The sequence below is a fragment of the Eleutherodactylus coqui genome, chromosome 8 (genome assembly GCF_035609145.1).
Source record: "Eleutherodactylus coqui strain aEleCoq1 chromosome 8, aEleCoq1.hap1, whole genome shotgun sequence".
Taxonomy (NCBI): domain Eukaryota; kingdom Metazoa; phylum Chordata; class Amphibia; order Anura; family Eleutherodactylidae; genus Eleutherodactylus; species Eleutherodactylus coqui.
The window spans coordinates 56,870,791-56,889,505 of NC_089844.1; the positions used below are offsets into that span (position 1 = coordinate 56,870,791).

Here is an 18,715-nt window from a genome sequence, read left to right on the forward strand (position 1 = left end):
CTTCTGTTAGTCTCATCATTTCTGTAATATACTTGGATTAAATATTTTGTTGCTTTACCACTGTAAATCAGATCTGAAGTGACTACTGACTAGGGGTCTCCTTTCCAGATTCTCTGCAATTAACTCTGTTGTTAGATATAGAGCTTTTATGGTAACAAGGACACAGGGACATTTCCTTGGCAACATGGTGAGAAGCTATTTTCACAGTGGCACTCTCTTGTACTCAGAGGCTGCAGGCTGACAATTATGCAGACACTGATATGATAATGATCTCCACAATCTCTGCCTCTCCTGCTGTTACAGTGTCTGTGTGCCTGTGTGTGTTTGTGCACACATTATACTAGGTTTACTAAACCTTTAGCTAGAATGTCTATGAATGTCTGAATCATCCTGGGAAAGCAGAGAACATTCAAATACTGTCTGCCTGCTAATTGGACCAGATACAGTGCAATGCAGCAAAGAAAGTGAGGGAAAGTAAGTACAGGGCAGTGATCTACTGGCAGAATGCTAGGCTTGTTACACGCTCCCTCCCTGAAAGTGGATTGCAAACAGCAGGGCAACAGAAAAATAGGGAAGACCATCTGAAAATCAGAACTTACAGACATGAAACAGGGTGCAAACAGCAGCAAATGATAGAGTAAGGAGAACCTGGTGTATTTTAGAAAACTTGTTGAAAACTCAGGTACACTTTAAGAACCGATATTTGAACTCACAACAATTTAATGGATTTGTTTAAGATTTTTTAGTGTGACAGCTACATATTCTAATTTATATTTTCAGCTTAAATGTATGCTTAAATTTTATGTAGTTAAGGATTTCCTGATGAGAAATAACGCCATTCAAGCAGAATTCTTTGGGGAGGTAAAATGCAATTCTAATATATCCGAATATTATAAGAATCCTCTGAATATAAAAAGAGGTGAAAGTGTGAATTATATCTGTGGTTTCAAACATAAAATGAAGCAGCAGTCTAGGAGTTTCTGCAGGAACATTTTCTCTTTCTTTTCATACACATTTCTAGAATATTCTATGTAAGGTCATAACAAATTCCCAGCTACTATATAAAGTTGCGTCTTTGAAAACTAAGTGGTTAGAAGGCTGCATTATGTATTCCAGGGCTTGTTGAGGCAACTTGTTCTTCTGCCAGGATCGGATGCAACATCTACACTCTGTCCTAATGCCAGACCAAGGCTTGCGGAGCTGTCCATACCTCAGGTGCTGAAAGAGCTACCAGTTAGGACAGAAGGAGGTGATATTCAATTGATGTACCCCTATGGTTAGTAAACATGTAACCACGCTAATGCACATGCAGAACTACTTTGGCAATAGTCCAATATCCTTTTATCTCTTGATGTTTACATACAATTATCAACAAAGCTCCCGGCTAGTAAATTATTAAAAATAAAAGAAGTAATTTAGGTTTTTAGGATTAATTGAATTAGATTGGTGTATTTGCTTCTGCAAATTGGAAATGAAAGTACTGAAGGATGTTGTGTTTATTCTCCCCATAAATTTCCATGTGAAAAATCTTGATTTGCACATTTTAACATAATTGAATAGAAGCTGAATATCTTATCGCTGTAGATATTAACTTACATCCATTCCACAAATATCTGTATGCAAAGTTTGAACATGTCCTCACTATGGGGAAATAGAATAACCATAATTCTTGAAGAGTGGAAAATACCAAACAGCTGAATTTTACTGCTCTGGGCACATATGGTAAGTACAACTCTGCCCACACTGTTGGTGAAATATTAATACATATGAGCTCTTACCCCAGTGTGCTGAAATATTCAGCATATTTGCATTTTAGATATTAAAATGTCAATTTAAGTCAATAGTTGTATTGGCGGGTGCAAGTCGCTATTTTTGAAAAAGCTAATTTGAGAATAGATACATCTAAAGATATATGTAAGACTCTGTTCACACTTCCATCAAAATATCAATTTTTCTGTTCCATCATAGGAAAGAATGGATCAATCATATGATACACACAAACAGTACCCAATGGGCCGCATAGACTAGGATGGGTTCTTTTTGGTTTAGAACATTTTACCTTTATGCTGAGATATTGTTTCTAACATTTAGGATGGAACCTCAGAAGAAAGTTGTGAACAGAGTCTAACCTACAGGAGATATATGAAATGGAAAATGACTCTAGGCCCTAACTACACATAGGGTTTGTTTATATAGTAGTCTGTAACTGTAAAGATACATAGGTCTCTATAGGTGCTGTATACACAAAACGGAAAGGACATTTTTATTAAATAGTACTTGCAAATAGTGTTGAGTGAAGTAAAACAGTGAAACCCTGTTTCCGGTTGAACTTTGCTAAAAGTTCGGTTTGGCGTGAACTCAAACCTAAGGTGGTTTATCTTAGCTGAATCCACTAAAATGCCTTCTTATTCTTTTTCTTCTTGTGTTATAAAGGGCTTTAATGGCTTTTAGAAAGTGTTATACACCAGTTTTAGTCGTACTGATGAAGTTCGGGTTTGGTTCAAACAAATTTAGACCATATTGGACTTTTTGCCCAAATTCAGCAAACCGGCCAAACTGAACTTTTGAAAAGTTCTCTTGTCACTGCTTGCAATGGAACGTTTCTTGTTTAGTGCTATATATGGGGATAAAGGATGAAAACTATTTTAAAATAATAAATCAGAATAAACTCATTATTAGACAGATTCCTTGCGTTATTAGAAAGCTTTTTCTCACTGCGATGAAGAGTTGTGTGATTTAAATTGTGCTTTTTTTCTTCTAGAAGCCGAAATGAAGGTGACATTGGGTCTGAAGCCCCCTTGTTCGCACAGTGAAATAGCCAAATTCTGGATGGATACATCTCTGAAGGGTCTCTTCCTCTGTAATGGCATTGAGTGGATACCAGTACTTGAAAGTATGAATGCTATCACGCATGAATACATAGAAAACTATGATTGTAGATGACTCTATGAAATGTAAACAATTGTCATAATAATTTCCAAGCTCAATTAATTCTACCTTAAAGAGAATGTGTCATCAGAAAATTGCCTATTATATAAATCACATTTTTGTGTTAAACATATTTTTAAGAATTTTTAAGATTTTTTTTACATTTTTGATGTTTCTATCTAATCTTGAAAAAAAATACCCTAAAATCTTGCATTTTTCTTACTGAGCACAGAGTCTAATACTAGTCTGTCACTTCCTGTTCTGTAGAGAAAACTTTGCAGCAGTCATCTCATTATCATCACAGGCAGGATTACACTGAAAGGTAACACCTCTATGTAGATAACACAGGATCCACTATTTACAATAGTTGATAGGTTGTAACTAACTATTCCCCCCTCCCCTGCAATATGACCTCTACACAAGTTATAGAGCATGTCTAGAACAGTCTACCATACAAGTCAATGGGTCAGCTCCAGTCCATTGTGTGAATGGCACATGAGATTGCTGTAAAATATACCCTCACACTTTATACCCTCATTACCTATTTACAGGATAGGATGTAGCTAGATAGTATGTAAGGCTGAAAAAAAGACACATGTCCATCCAGTTCAGCCTTTTATCCTGCAATCTATATCCAGATGAAGGCAAAAAAGCTTAATGAGGTAGAAGCCATTTTTCCTCATTTAAGGTAAACAAATCCTCCCCAATTCCAAGATTTGCAACTTGTTACTTTTATGAGATCAGCAGGTTTCATCTTTGCAGTTTATATCTGGATGGTTAAAGTCCCCTATAATAATTACCTCATTGTGATTTGTCACTTCATCTGTTTGCCTCAGCAATAGATTTTCAGTGGCTTGTGTTATATTTGGTGGCCTATAGAAAACCCCTATTAGGATTTAATTATTGTTATATCCTCTATGTATCTCTACCCTTAGAGACTCCACTTGTTAATCTCCTTTACATATATCTTCTCATAATGTGGGATTTAAACTGGATTTTACATAAAGACAAAACCCTCCCCCTTTCTAGTTTTTATGAACCCTTCTGAACAGACTGTAACCCTGCAACTTCCTAATCTGAACTATTGTCCAACCAGGTCTCAGTTATTCCCACTAAGTGTGTCCCTTCTAACAGTTTTGCCAGTTCTAACTGTACTAATCCCTCCCACTACCCCACCCCCATTTCCATTATTTAGTCCCAGATCACTGTCTACACTATCTTCATCTCTATCATTCTGGTTACCCTCTCCCAGTCTCTAGTTTTAACACTTCCCCAACCTTCTACCTATCTTCTCCCCCAGGACAGCTGCACCCTCTCAACTGAGATGCAGCCCATCCCTACAGTAGAACCTGTAGCCAACAGCAAAGTTAGCCCAATTTTCCATGAACCAAAACCCTTCCTTCCTACACCAAAACTTGAGCCACTTGTTTACCTCCCTAGTCGCCTGCTGCCTTTCTGGTGTGACACATGGTACAGGTAGTATTTCAGAAAATACTACTTTGGAGGTCCTCGCCTTAAGCTTATGGCCTAGTTCCCTGAAATCATTTTAAGGACCTTCCACCTGCCTTTAACTTTGTCATTGGTACAAATACGCACCATGACTGCTTGGCCCTCACCAGCCCCTCCCACTATTCTGTCAACCTGATCTGTGATGTGTCAAATTCGAGCACCAGGAAGATAACACACTGTTCGATGATCCTGGGCTTTGTAACCGATTGCCCTGTCCATCTCCTTAATAATTGATTCCCCCACTACCAAGACCTGTCTAACCTGCCTTGCACTCCTATTCCCCATCTTACTGGAGCAGACATCCCCCTGGTGGTCACAGGACATATCATGCTGCAACAGTGTTAATCCTGTAATGGCATTCTCCTCACCTGCCAACTTTACAAACTTGTTGGGGTGTGCCAGTTCAGGACTAGCCTCTCTGTCACTTTTCCATCTAGCCCTCCTTCTAACTGTTACCCAGCTAGCTGCTTGATCATCCTGCATTCCCATACTACCATCCACCCTCACAGCAGGTAGATGAAGTACAAAAAAATACCAGCGCTCCAGTGTTCGAAAAAATAATATTTTTTCGAACACTGGAGCGCTGGTATTTTTTTGTACTTCATCTACCTGCTTTGTCTATCCCGTGGTGTTTTCTTTTCACTTTTGGGACCTACCATGACGCTCTCCATGAGATGTCTCCAATGACCAGTGCAAGAAAACCTAAACCCACATTTTGTGATTTGCTACGTAACCTTGGACCTTGACGTACCGGAGCCTGTTTTACGGGCCCGGCGTCACGGGTGAGTCCTTCTTTTTATAGTGTCTTCTATATATAAATTCTATTCCATTATCTGGAGCACTACCCATCATTATCTTTTCTTTCACCATCCACCCTCACATATACCCCAGTGAATGTTTGCTCAGTGAGCAGCAAACTCCTTTCCAGGTTGTTGATTGATCTCAGCATTGCAAGCTGCTCACATAGATCCAGAATCTGGGCTTCCAAACATGCAATATGCTCACATCTCGTATTGCAGTATGCACCCTTGAACATCTATTCGAGCACTGCATACATGGCACAAGATGTACACTGGATGGCATTGTCAATCATGGAGCATATACTAAATGAGGATTGTACAGATGGATTAGATAAAAGCAATATATGTAAGAGAAAATTAAAAAAGATAAGCAGTAAAAAAAATATAAGGGACTGTCTTCTAAAGTCCCTGAATTTAAAGTAATCTAATCTAAAATCAAAAACTTAAGAAAAAGCACACTTAAAATACAGCATGCATGCTCAATGTTTTTTGCTTTATATAGCTCTTAGCTGTAATACTCCTACTCCTCATATATTTCCTGTGACAACCCCATAAACCCCTTCCCGCCCTATGACGTAAGGGTACGTCATGGCAGGGTGGTACTTCCCGCAAAATGACGTACCCTTACGTCATAGAGATAGCGCGAGATTATTACTGATCTCGCGCTATCCCGCAGCGCGAGCCAGCTGTCAGTGATCGGAGATGCGCCCCCTGCTGTTTTTCTATTATTAGCATAAAAAAAGGTAAAAAAAAATTAAAATGGCACATATTTGGTATTGACGCATCCATAACGATGTGTACAAAAAGTTGAACATGCTTTTTATTTTGTACGGCAAAAAGCGTAAAAAAACCCGATAAAAAACAGGCAAAATGCTAATTTTTTGTATTTTGCCTCACAAAAAATGCAATAAAAGTGATCAAAAAAGCCGTATATTCCCCAAAATGGTACCAGTAAAAACTACATCTCATCTCGCAAAAAATAAGCCCTCACAGAGCTCCGTACATAGAAAAATAAAAAAGTTACAGGACTTTGAATGCAGTGATATAGAAAAAAAAAGATTTCCAAAAAAAGGGTTTTTATTGCAAAAAAGTGGAAAAACCTAAAAAAAATATAAGAATTTTGGTATCGTTGTAATTGTATCATCGTCATTTATGCTGCATGATTAATGCTGTAAAAAAAAAATAAAATCTATGGCAGAATTGATGTATTTTCTCTCCCTGTTATCATAAAAAAAATAATAAAAATTTTACAATATAGTCTATGTACCCAAAAATGGCACCATCAAAAACTACAGTTCACCACGCAAAAAAACAAGCCCGTATACGGCCGCATCAACGGAAAAATAAAAAAGTTATGGCTTTTAAAAAATGGAGATGAAAATCCGCCAAAAATCGTTGCGTCCTTAAGCCCAAAATAGGCCATGTCCTTAAAGGGGTTAATGACATCTGTAAGTAAGTGGTGGGGAATCCGGTTTCCCTGCCGCCCTGCTGGCTACTTAGAGGATTCTCCTTATGAGGATAGGATTCCCAATAATAATAGGAAATTGTTCAGGATTCTGTTCTAGAATTTGTTTAACTAGATCCACCCTCGAGTTGTAGTATTATTGGTTTTATAAAGGATTTTATGAAACTTTCTGAAATACACAACACCTCTGAATATGTGGATCGGTATCAGTTGCTTTCACTCCTATATTCAGAATGGTCATTGTTACATTCTGCAGCAGTGGTGATAGGGAGAAATGGTTATTTGATGCAATGCAGGCAGGTTGTTTTTCATGTAATCTTAATGAAATCACATTATGTTCAGCAGCTTACTTGTTACGGCAGAATGAAGGAATTAAAGCATTTCTTTAAAACTCTTTAAACCGTTGAAGTTAATCAGACTTTAGTACATTCAGAGGTTAATAATATTTTTATAATATGGATAGTGGAAAAAGAGATTACAGCTTTTATCTATGGAGCCTTCTGAGCCTTCCGTACTTACTCTGATGTCTACAAATGGAATATAAAAAAGAAAACTTGTTTTAATAGTGAATAAATAGCAGAAACACAATTAAATGGATTATGTACAGGTATCCGCTCTTACCGCTCCGACAGTTTTGTTAAGGACTAGAGATGAGCGAACTCTTCAAAAGTTCTGGTTGACTGTTTTGCCCAATTTTGGTTCGATCTGAAGAGCAGGCAGTTGTTCAGTGGATGTAGCTCAGTGGTTAGCACTGTTGTCTTGCAGTGATGGGGTCCTAGGTTCAAATCAGGTCAAGGACAAAATCTGCATGGAAGTGGAAAACTCTATGCAGATGTTGTCTTTGGTCAGATTTTAACCTAGGACTCCATCATTGCAAGGCAACAGTGCTAACTGCTGAGCCATCACACCCTTTTTTTTCTTTTTCTGGAGGTGAAAGAGGAGAAGAAGAAGAAATACAAAGAGAGTATTCACACTCCATAAAGAAATTGTCCTTGGTCAGATTTGAACCAAGCACTCCAGAAGTGCAAGGCAACACTGCTAACCCTTGAGCTACATCCAATGAAGAGCCTCTCCCTCTCCCTTTTCCCTTTTCCCTCTTCCCTCTCCCTCTCCCTCTCCCTCTCCCTTTCCCTCTCCCCCTCTCCCTCTGCCCCTCCCTCTCCCTTCTCGTCCTCCCTCCTCCGGTTCACTAGAATCAAACTGCTTGAAGTTCAAGTTCTTGCTGGTAAAATGGACAAGTATTAGGATCTGTCTTACTTTGACATAGGCAAAATTATGATGGCTAGTAGGCAGTAGCTAATACATTCCAGGAAGTTGTCCAAGGAATGACAACTGGTGGTGAATGGGCAACAGTCATGGGCAGCCAAAGTTCATTGATACTTGCGAGGTGAGAAGGCTATTCTGTCTAGTTTGATCCCACAGAAAAGCTACTATAGCACAAATTGCATAAAAAGTTAATACTGGCATTGATAAAAAGGTGTAAGAATGCACAATGCTTGCTGGGTATGTGTAATGCCACATATTGCACTTTCTATTAAACACACTCTATGTACGTACTAATAAAGAACATCTACTTCAGAAAGAAGGTCAGCCTTTAGGGCACTTGAGGCAGCATGCAGGAAAGTAAACTTTAGTTTTCTCACAGCAAGTGATTATTAACATCATTAACAAGGGTATGCTTTATCTCTGCTCCACTGCCCCTACATAGGGATGTCATCAGTTTTGCAGGATCAAAATGCTGACAGACTCCCTTTAAATATAATACAAAATCTATAATTGTGTTACAACTAATTACTTAAAGGGGTTGTCCCGCGCCAAAACAGGTTTTTTTTTTTTTGCATAGGCCCCCCGTTCAATGCAGGACAAACCCAAGGGATGTGTTGAAATTGAAAAAAAAAATTTTACTTACCCGAATCCCCTGTCTACAACTTCTTCATTCTTTTCCTCCAAGATGGCCACCGGGATCTTCACCCACGATGCACCGCGGGTCTTCTCCCATGGTGCACCGTGAGCTCTGTGCGGTCCATTGCCGATTTCAGCCTCCTGATTGGCTGGAATCGGCACACGTGATGGGGCGGAGCTACGCGATGACACGTAGAAGGGGGCGGAGCCAGAACGCCGCTCGTGCCTGGACCGACCAGAAGGGAGAAGACCCTTCTGCGCAAGTGCGTCTAATCGGGCGATTAGACGCTGAAATTAGATGGTACCATGGAGACGGGGATGCCAGCGCAGGGAAGGGGAGTATATAACTTCTGTATGGCTCATATTTAACGCACGATGTATATTACAAAGTGCATTAATATGGCCATACAGAAGTGTATAACCCCACTTGCTTTCGCGGGACAACCCCTTTAATGTACCACTATCTACTACAAAGAGATCAATTTTGAACATCAAGGTAATTGTGATGTCCCCCACCGCATCCAGCCTGTAGCTACCATGAGTCAGTGGAAGAGCAAGGTCAACAGCAAGCGCTCCATATTGCAACAACCCTAATTCAGCTGCAATGAGCCCAATGGAGTGCAGTGGATCCAGGCATCTGCCTGACCAGGCCAGACCAGACCATGACCTCACCAGCCTACTGACATTTCTTCCTGCAGAGCCTATGTTCAATCCGCCTCTGTTGTTCTCAATAAGTATTTTAAAATACCTGAAAATACAATTTAAGAGAAATGTCACAGGAAATTGTAAACTTCTCTAAGCTTCAATACATTTCAGGTATAATAATTTTAAAGCCTTCAGCAGCTGAAATAATGCAGCCAATTTCAAGTATTTTCTACAATTTAATGAGAGGTCAACAGAAACCGTCTGTAAGCAGGGCAGAATGTGTATGGGACTTGTATCTGCATTAATATACTATATTTCTAATTTTCACTAGGAAAAGAGAAGCTTGACTACGTGGAGGAGTATCAGAACCTTGCCACTGCGTCCGAATCAATGGGATTGGAGATCTTCCTTATCCCAAATGTGGGTTACTTTGCTGCAATGGCTAACAGGAATAACCAGCCCGGCTCAGCCCTGTACAGGTGGATCAATGGAAAGTTTATAATTCATCAATACTTCTCCACCTACCAAGCCCAAGCATGGAAGCACTTCACAATAGAAAAAAGGGTGAGGATTTAATGCAACCATATTTCCAACCAATTACTTGTGCTTATAAAGTCTTTGGTGAAGGCTTATAGACTGTTGTGGTCCATTAGTATATTAGTGCATTATGTATTAACGATCTATTCCTGAAAAGATTATTCCATTTTAATTCAAGACTTGATTACCGGCAACCTAAGCATTTTTAGCCAGTTACAACCAATCCAGCCAGACTTATTAACCCTTTGCAATCCAACTTTGGATTCAGAGTTTTCTAGCGGGCTGTACAGGCTTCAATTAGAATGTCTTCAGACGTCGGGCAGTGGATTGGAAAGGGTTAATTATATTGTAGCTGATATATTGTAGCTATTTGGTCTATTATTATTCATTAGCTGCTGTAATTTAGATCCCCATGATCATCTTCTTCTAATGTCCCACAATCCAATCTCCATCATCATCCTCATCTTCTAATGTCCCACAATCCAGCCACCATTATATTCTTCCAATGTCCCCCAATCCAACCTCCATCATCCTCTTCTTCCAATGTCCCCCAATCCAACCTCCATCATCCTCTTCTTCCAATGTCCCCCAATCCAACCTCCATCATTGTCTTCTTGCAATGTCCCCCAATCCAACCTCCATCATCGTCTTCTTGCAATGTGCCGTAATCCAGCCCCCCATTATATTCCTCCAATGTGCCCCAATCCAACCTCCATCATCGTCTTCTTGCAATGTGCCGTAATCCAGCCCCCATTATATTCCTCCAATGTGCCCCAATCCAACCTCCATCATCGTCTTCTTGCAATGTGCCGTAATCCAGTCCCCATTATATTCCTCCAATGTGCCCCAATCCAACCACCATCATCGTCTTTTTTTTTTAATAAAGGCCATATGACTCTCTTTTTATAATACTTGACGTTCTGTATAATGCCTAGGTATTCTATACAATGCCTAGGGAAAGTATATAGCATATTTAAATAAAACACACATTTCCTCCTTTGCCTAAAAATCTCACACAGGCTATAGATTGCCAGGGCATTTTATACACTGCTTGCTTTTCTACCACTGCCTGTAACATATATAATAGTAATCACCTTTATTCATATAGCACATACATATTCTACAGCACTGCATAACTTCATATTATGGGTTCTGTCTCCATTGCGGCTCACGTTGTTTATGTTCAAAAGATTTTTATTGAAACTTTCATAAGAAACATGAATGCATTAAAACATCAAAGATATAACAAATAAGTTGTAATGAAATACATTGTGTAACTTGTCATGTGGTCTTTTGCTTTATAAAATTTTAATCAAATTTTTATATAGACTTCGAGGGAGTAATTTCATTGGTGACATATGCCACCTCTCCGTATATCCCGCTCAAGTGTGAATATGCCTGAGGCCCTGGTTATAGTAACCGGAAAGGAATACACATATTGTGTTATTCTCCCATTGCTTAAGCTGTATCCATTCTAAACATAAATTAAAGTGAGAAACCAAGTAACTAAGTTTAAAAATTAAGGAACAAAAGAAACGGGGGGTGGGGAGGTGATATATCGGGGTATCTAGTAACAGGGAAGATGAAAAGTAGAGAAGAAGAAAAGAAAGACCAGGGCTCACGATTTTTAAAGTCACTTATTAGCATTAGAAATGAGCGAGCACGCTCGGATAAGTCAGTTACGCGAGCGAGCCTCGCTCTTCTCGAGTAACTGCATTCTTGTCCGAGCGTGCTCGGGGGGGTGCGGGGTGCGGAGGGGGATAGCAAGGGGTAGCGGGGGAGAGAGTGAGAGAGATCTCTCTTTCCTCCCGGCTATCCCCCGCCGCCCTCCCCCCCCCGAGCCTGCGCGGGCAAGAATGCAGTTACTTGAGAAGAGCGAGGCTTGCTCGAGTAACTGGCTTATCCGAGCGTGCTTGCTCATCTCTAATTAGCATGTTTTTGGGGAACGTGGGAATAAACCAGAGTACCAGGAGGAAACCCATACAAACGCCATGCAGATGTTGTCTTTGGTCAGATTTAAACCTAAGACCCCAGCACTGCAAGGCAACAGTGCTAACTGTATATATGATACAGCTAACGCCTCCTGCAGACGGGCGGAAATTCAGCGGCAGGCTTCCCCGCAGAATTTCCGCCCGTACACGCCTGCATAGGATTGCATTACAATACGCAATCCTATGCTGACGGCCGCGGTTTGTCTGCGCGAAATCATGCGCAGAAAACAAACCGCGGCATGCACGTCACTCCCCGGCCGCCGGCTCCGCTCTGCGCATGCGCCGGCTGCCCGGCAGCCAGCACATGAAAGAGCCAGAGCTGCGGGTGAGTTCCGCAGCCGGATCCGACCTGGCCGTCGGCAGGCGGCCTAAAAAAGAGTTATCTGATATATAGAAGTACTGCATACACTTTTTTTCTGGAGTGAGTGCATGGCTTATAATGCCCCTAAATTCTAGTTGGGTGGGGGGCAACCTAGCTGGCATTCTGTTTCTCTAAACCCCCTCAGCCATTTTAGATGCCTGTATCGAAAGAGCTACTTATTGTGGCACACTGCAGCAGATCAGAACATGGAAAACAAGTATCTGAAATTCTATGTTTATGCAGACGACACCTTTTTTCAACCCCAGCATTCTAATTGATGGGCTTGGAGATTGACGTGGAGTTTGTCCCAAGCGAATATTCTTCATCTGCATACAGAATAGGAATATTACCTACCCCGCTATCTTTTATCCTTAATACGATCAACTTTTCCTTTTGAGCTTGTGAATAATAATGACCAAGCTTTAACTGTTTTGAAGGTGACATTAAAGACATTCCAAAGGTACAGTAAGAAAACACCAGCCCGTGTGGAATTAAAAGCCTTTTCGTATCCCTAGGACGTCCGCTCGCTCCGTGCATTGCATTATCCTGGGCAAATATCTAGCTTTTAAATTATAAAAGAATTTACTCCCGGATGGTTTAGACAAGATTCTGTCCCAGATAGAATCAATATGTAATGGGGATGTTGGCGTTCGTTAAAGACTGTACTTTATAGTATTTGCAGATGTGGCTTTGTCATGTTCGCCTTCTCTTTTCGAGGAAACATGTTTTGATAAACCTAGGTGTCGAGCAGATCTGCCACTGTACAGTTTGTTTTATGTTGTTTGAACACAAAGCAAGAGACATGATGAAAAGATTTTGGTGCGATTATGAAACACCCCAGGAGGTATGAAGTACAGGCAAGGACATGCTGTGCATAAATTACCACTTTATATATAAACAGCTGTGTCAGGGGCTTATGTTCTACCAGCTGGGAAGTTGCTGTCTTCCTCATGTCGGCAAGAGAGAACGACAGAGAATGCACAGTGGATTAAAAAGGAGCCTTTCAGTACGGGAAGAAAGCATGAACTGGAAGTGTTGCAGAACACAGTCTGAGGCGGAGAACATTAGGTAGAACGATACATTACAATAACAATGGTCTCATCATGTAACAATCTGCTTAATTGGCTGAATCAAAATTAAACTTTTGTTAACACAGTTCTGCGAAGATAAATGAGCCCATTAGGCGTCTCAAGATCTCATAAAGAAATTGGCTTTCAGGTTTCTAGGAAAGCTGGGTAACAAGCGATATGAGAGTTGCTACGTTAGTTGTTACATAGCGTTGTTCAGCTCGGAGTAGGAAAACATAGAATAGATTTTTGAAAATGGGAGGACAATTTATGAATTTATATAGTCTGAAGAGAATGCAGCCAATAGCGGTATTGAGCGCATCACTTCGCTGTGTGTGCTAAGGGGATTGGCTAACTATGATAAATGTCAATGGTGCCAGTCCCATCAGTCACATATTTGGCACCAGAGATGTTTGTCACAGGTGGCCAATCCCAACACCAGACATGGCGGAGTGATATACTCAATGCCGCTGCTATCAGCTGCATTCTTTTCGTGAGACAGACTATAGTCACTGGTCACAAATGTCAATATTTGCAGTGCCATTATAGAATTAACAAGACCAAGTTGCATTTTCAATGTTTTCCTATAGGAGATGATGCACAGGACAATACTGCTTGAATACTTTGCAATAGTCATGGGGTGTTACTATTTCTCCCATAGGAAAGCATTGCAATTGCAGCATGACCCAGTGTCAACATGATGCTCCGGGCTAGAGATCAAAAGCCCTTTGGCCTTTTCAACATTGAGTGATTGTCAGAGCTACAATCAAGTCACAAATGAAGGACTAAATATGGAGATTGGAGAAACAAGAAATCACAAATTTTGTGATACATATTTTTTTGTGAAATGTCATTACTATAGTATTATACCCACTGAATTAGCATTATTTCTGGGTTAGTACTTGTCTGCAGCAATGTGCAGACAAGAGCATATATTCACAATACAGGACTGATGCATGAGCCACAAAGCAGGCAGTCGTGAGTCATATTTGTCATTTGAACCACTGGTTGGGGATAGAAATATATATATATATATATATATATATATATATATATATATATATATATATATAATCACTTTATTATTAATTTGTTGAGTAATAGCTCATCAAGCTAAATTTTTACCTCCATGTCGCAGTATTTAAATCAAGGTTCATTTAAAAACTTTTAGTTATCCACTTTAGTAAAGCCAAGTGGATGCTGTTGGTCTTCCTTGAAAATAAAAAAATGCAATAGCTGGAGGTGGGGAGGGCGGTGCATGATCTCCATTTTCCTTGGATCCTCCAATACTGGATAAGACTCTTAGCTTTAACTATTATTGTTTTGCAAGTACCTAAACATGCCCTAGCCATACTGTAATTTTATAGATGACCCCGCAGAACATCTTCAGTCAAATTCACTTATTCTTAATAGGTTAATCAAGTACATTATAATTAAAGTAATACTACAAATTCAATTTTCTTTCAATTTCATAAGACTTAAGTATCACATCATTTATATTAGTGTTGCGTTTATTGAGCACCCTAATGGCCAGAAGCAAAAGGCTATATTATCAATCCCATTGGGTAAATGCCATCCCTGATATAGTCTTTATGCAAACATAGACTTATAGATTATTCCTGTAAAATAAAATACCACTATGGGAGTAAACAAATAGCCAGTGACTGTATTAACTAGTTACTAGACCCCATAGTCTGCGGTAATGTAAGCAAGCACCGAGTCATGATTGACTCCTAGGGGAACGTTTTCTTGGCAGACTTTATTTTTGCAGGGCAGCTTGCCATTGCCTTTCCCCAGTCATCTTTTACCCGACAGCAAACAGGGTGCTCATTATACCGACCTCGGAAGGATGGAAGGCTGAGTCAACCTTGAGTCGGCTACCTAAGCCATGCAGGGATTTCTGCTGCCTTAATACTCTTCGCCACACGGGGCTCTACAGTATTGTATTGGTTGAAGCCTTAACATCTCTGCCATCCCCTCTCCTCCTAAGCAGTCCTCTTGACAAATGGTGCAAGAAACAGGTACTTTTACAGATCATCAGTTTCTTCCCTACCTGGAAGAACATATGAAATAATTTCTTAATGAGCAATTCAGCAACATAATGTAGACACATGAAGATCGTCTAATCCAATAGGATGCTAGGGAACGTTCCTTGTGGTCGCTTTGACTATCAGATAAAGAACATTGTGTTTTACACCTTGCAACCTGCTAGATGGTAACAGGAAATATATGGCATTTGAATTTGTGTTACACTATTGTGGAATCATTCCACAGCTAATAGCAATATAATGTCCTCAACAATATCATATTAGGAGGCTGTGATTTAAGCAGGTTGCTAAGTTTTGAAAATTGCTAGAAATACTGTAAGAAACACATTATACCATATTTCACTTGATTGGTGATTTTTTTTTTTTACTTATACCATTATGGAACTTTCCAATATCTTAGTTTGTTTGCATTATGAATGGATTATTTAAAAGGGTTATTAATACAGCGCCCACCGGGATACATCAGGACCGATCCCTGTGTTGTGGGTGGCGCTTGCAATTGCAGGCACAGCTCTCATTCAAATCATTGAGAGCTGTGCTTATATCTTGCTCATGGGTCTTTGGTCACCCTCCCGTAGTGGGGGTCACCCATTTCAGGGTGGGTGCTTTGCTTGGGGGACTGGTCTGGTTTCCGTAGTCCTGGCAAATTGATCTGTGTAGTTCTCTGTACCTTGCCATGCTTTATTCTGGTATCTTCGTTAGTTTAAAAACACCTGTATAATTGGTTCCTCGTTCAATCCCATCTATTCCTTTAAAACTTGTCACTTCCAGTTTTGCAAACTACAAGTACCAGACATGACAGACTGCTTTATGTGGTTGTTCTCCTCCAACCTCTCCCTGTCAGGGCTCTTTCCCATGAGCGCATAAACGGCGGCAGTGTTTTTAGATTTTCATGCCCGCTCCATATAAGCACCTGAATGGGTGTTTTTCCGCGATCACGTCCAGTGTTTTTCGTCCATTCACACGACCATGAGCATAGTTTTTAGTGAAAAAATATGCTGCACCCTGGAAAACTCTTGCTCTGCGAAAATCCTCGGGATGCCTTCCAATGCCTATATAGAGGCACCTGTAAGCTATTCACAGTGTTGGATGCTGCAAAAATGCCTCCACCTCCCTTCTCTTTCCCTGCTCCCATAGGAGTCTATGGGACCTGTCGGCGTATATTGGCCAAAAGATAGTTCCAGAACTATCTTTTGCTTGAGCGTATATGCGCCGCCAGCGTATATGTTCTATTTTTTACGCTGCCGGTGTATTTAAGCGCCGTATATTCGCCCGTGTGAACGAATGCACTGAAAATCAATGCCTTTCATGGGCGCGTATATACTCCCGGGCATAAAAACGTGCCGTATATGCGCTGGTGTGAAAGAGCCCTTAGGTTGTTGTTTTTCTTATATGTAGAAACAGCTCTTATAGGAAGGTTACAATGTAAAGCAACTCTTTTTTTAAATAAACTCTAGCAATAGACATTGTAACAAGCTATAAACTACTTTTATCATTTCAGCTAAAGAAATTAGTTTGCAGTAAGTGAAATAAATACAACTACCGGGGAGGAGTCAATGGACAATAAATAGAGGTCAATAACCTGTTCTTGACCAGAGGAGGCCACAGTCTCTGCATTGTATACATTTTATCCTTACCCCTTGGTATTAGCAATAGATGTTCCTCTTTCAACAAGGAGTGATGAATAGAACAACTACTACGGTAGATGTTCTCAAACTTTGCAATGTTAATTCCATAGGCTTTATACATGCAGGTCTTGGAAAGCAAAGCTTGCTGAACCTGAGTTAATGCTATCCAAACTACAATAGCATGTGTGAAGATTTTTAAATTCTGCCTTACAGGTTGACAAAAAAGGATGACTGATTTAAAGGGGTTTTCCAGGGAAATATTATTGATGACCTATCCTCAGGATAAGTCTTCAATGTTGATTGGCTGGGGTCCTCCGTTTGAGACCCCAGCCAGTCAACTGATTTGATTAGGTGTCTTCTGTCAGCACCGCTACACACAGAGTAAGGCTTCTTTCACACGAGCATATATCGAGCGCTGGGCATTTTTACGTCAAGCCCAAAACATAGTTCTGGAATTATCTTTTGGGCAGGAATACGGCGGCCGCTGCATGGGCTCCTATGGGAGCCCATAGCATTGTCGTGGGTGGGTGTTTAGCAGCGTGGCTGCGAAACTCCCTCCCTCTGTTCTCCTCCCTTTCCCCTTGCAGGCTTACCTCTCTTCCTCCTCGCTCGGTCTGTGCAATGGGAGTGGGCAGGGTGGGGCGAAGCTAAGCATCGATCAGCCCCACCTCCTCCATTGATGGCTATGAACAAGGTGCGGGACATGGGCGGAGCCAGGCGCCCACCCTCTCTCCTCCCCTTGTACATAGCCTCCCATTGCACAGATCGAGCGGGGAGGAAGAGAGGTAAGCCTGCGATAGGGAGGGGAAATGGGAGATGGCCTGGTGAGAAGAGATTTGCGCCGACCTCACGAGGCCATATGAATGGGCGCACAAACATTTGATTTGTGGCCCGTTCACCAGTTTTTTTGCCCCCAACGTAGCGTATATCGACCGGCCGTGAAAACGGCTGGACTATATGCGCTTGTGTGAAAGAAGCCGTATGGAGCAGAAGCTGCTGCTTTGACTCCTATGTATTGGCCAGCGCTGGTAATTATAGGTGCAGCTCTCATTGATTTTAATGAGGAGTCCCGAGTGGCAAACCCCAGCCAATCAATTATTGATGACCTATCCTGAGGATAAGACATTTAATGATGAGACAAACAATGATGAGGCATATAATTACTGTAATGAGTGTTGGTTTTGGCATAGTTGGCGGTCAGCTTTGACTGGTATTAACACTTACAAAAAAAGTCTAGTTTTTGATACAACAGCTAAAGAAATAGTCAGTGGCTATACTAATGGCTGCTGCCATGCTCAGGGTGCTTTCACACAGGCAGAATTAGCCCGAATTATACCCTCAAGATGCAGTAAATTCTGCACCAAAATTCATAGCCTTCATACGGATTTTGATACAGAATTGAAAATGGCTTAATTCTGCTGTCAGTTTTGCATCAAAATGCACACGTAGAGCTGTAGCTTTTGTAGTGGGATTCTGCAGAGGCCGATGAAGCCATGTCTTTGGTCTGTATTGCGGGCTAATTCTGCCTGTGTTAAAGTATCCTTATACAGAGTTAGCTGCTGCACTTACATATCATGTATAACAACCTCTAGGTAATTATAGGATCCTTAAGGGCTCATGTCCACGGGCAAAATGACATTTAAAATCCGCAGCGGATCTCCCGCGCGCGGATCCGCACCCCATAGGGATGCATTGACCACCCGCGGGTAGATAAATACCCGCGGATCGTCAATAAAAGTGATTTTAAAAAAAATGGAGCATGAAAAAATCTGGACCATGCTCCATTTTCATGCGGGTCTCCCGCGGGGACGGCTCCCGCGGGCTTCTATTGAAG

General features: G+C 40.9%; 1 protein-coding gene across 1 annotated transcript in view; it reads left to right on the forward strand.

Moving 5' to 3' along the window:
- TSPEAR (thrombospondin type laminin G domain and EAR repeats) overlaps nucleotides 1-18,715 on the forward strand; it is a 133,451-nt gene that overhangs the window by 66,060 nt on the left and 48,676 nt on the right. Inside the window, exons 5-7 of the mRNA XM_066575665.1 lie at nucleotides 1,117-1,276; nucleotides 2,762-2,893; nucleotides 9,581-9,813. Coding sequence (XP_066431762.1) covers nucleotides 1,117-1,276; nucleotides 2,762-2,893; nucleotides 9,581-9,813 — 525 coding nt within the window. The remainder of the gene's footprint in view (nucleotides 1-1,116; nucleotides 1,277-2,761; nucleotides 2,894-9,580; nucleotides 9,814-18,715) is intronic.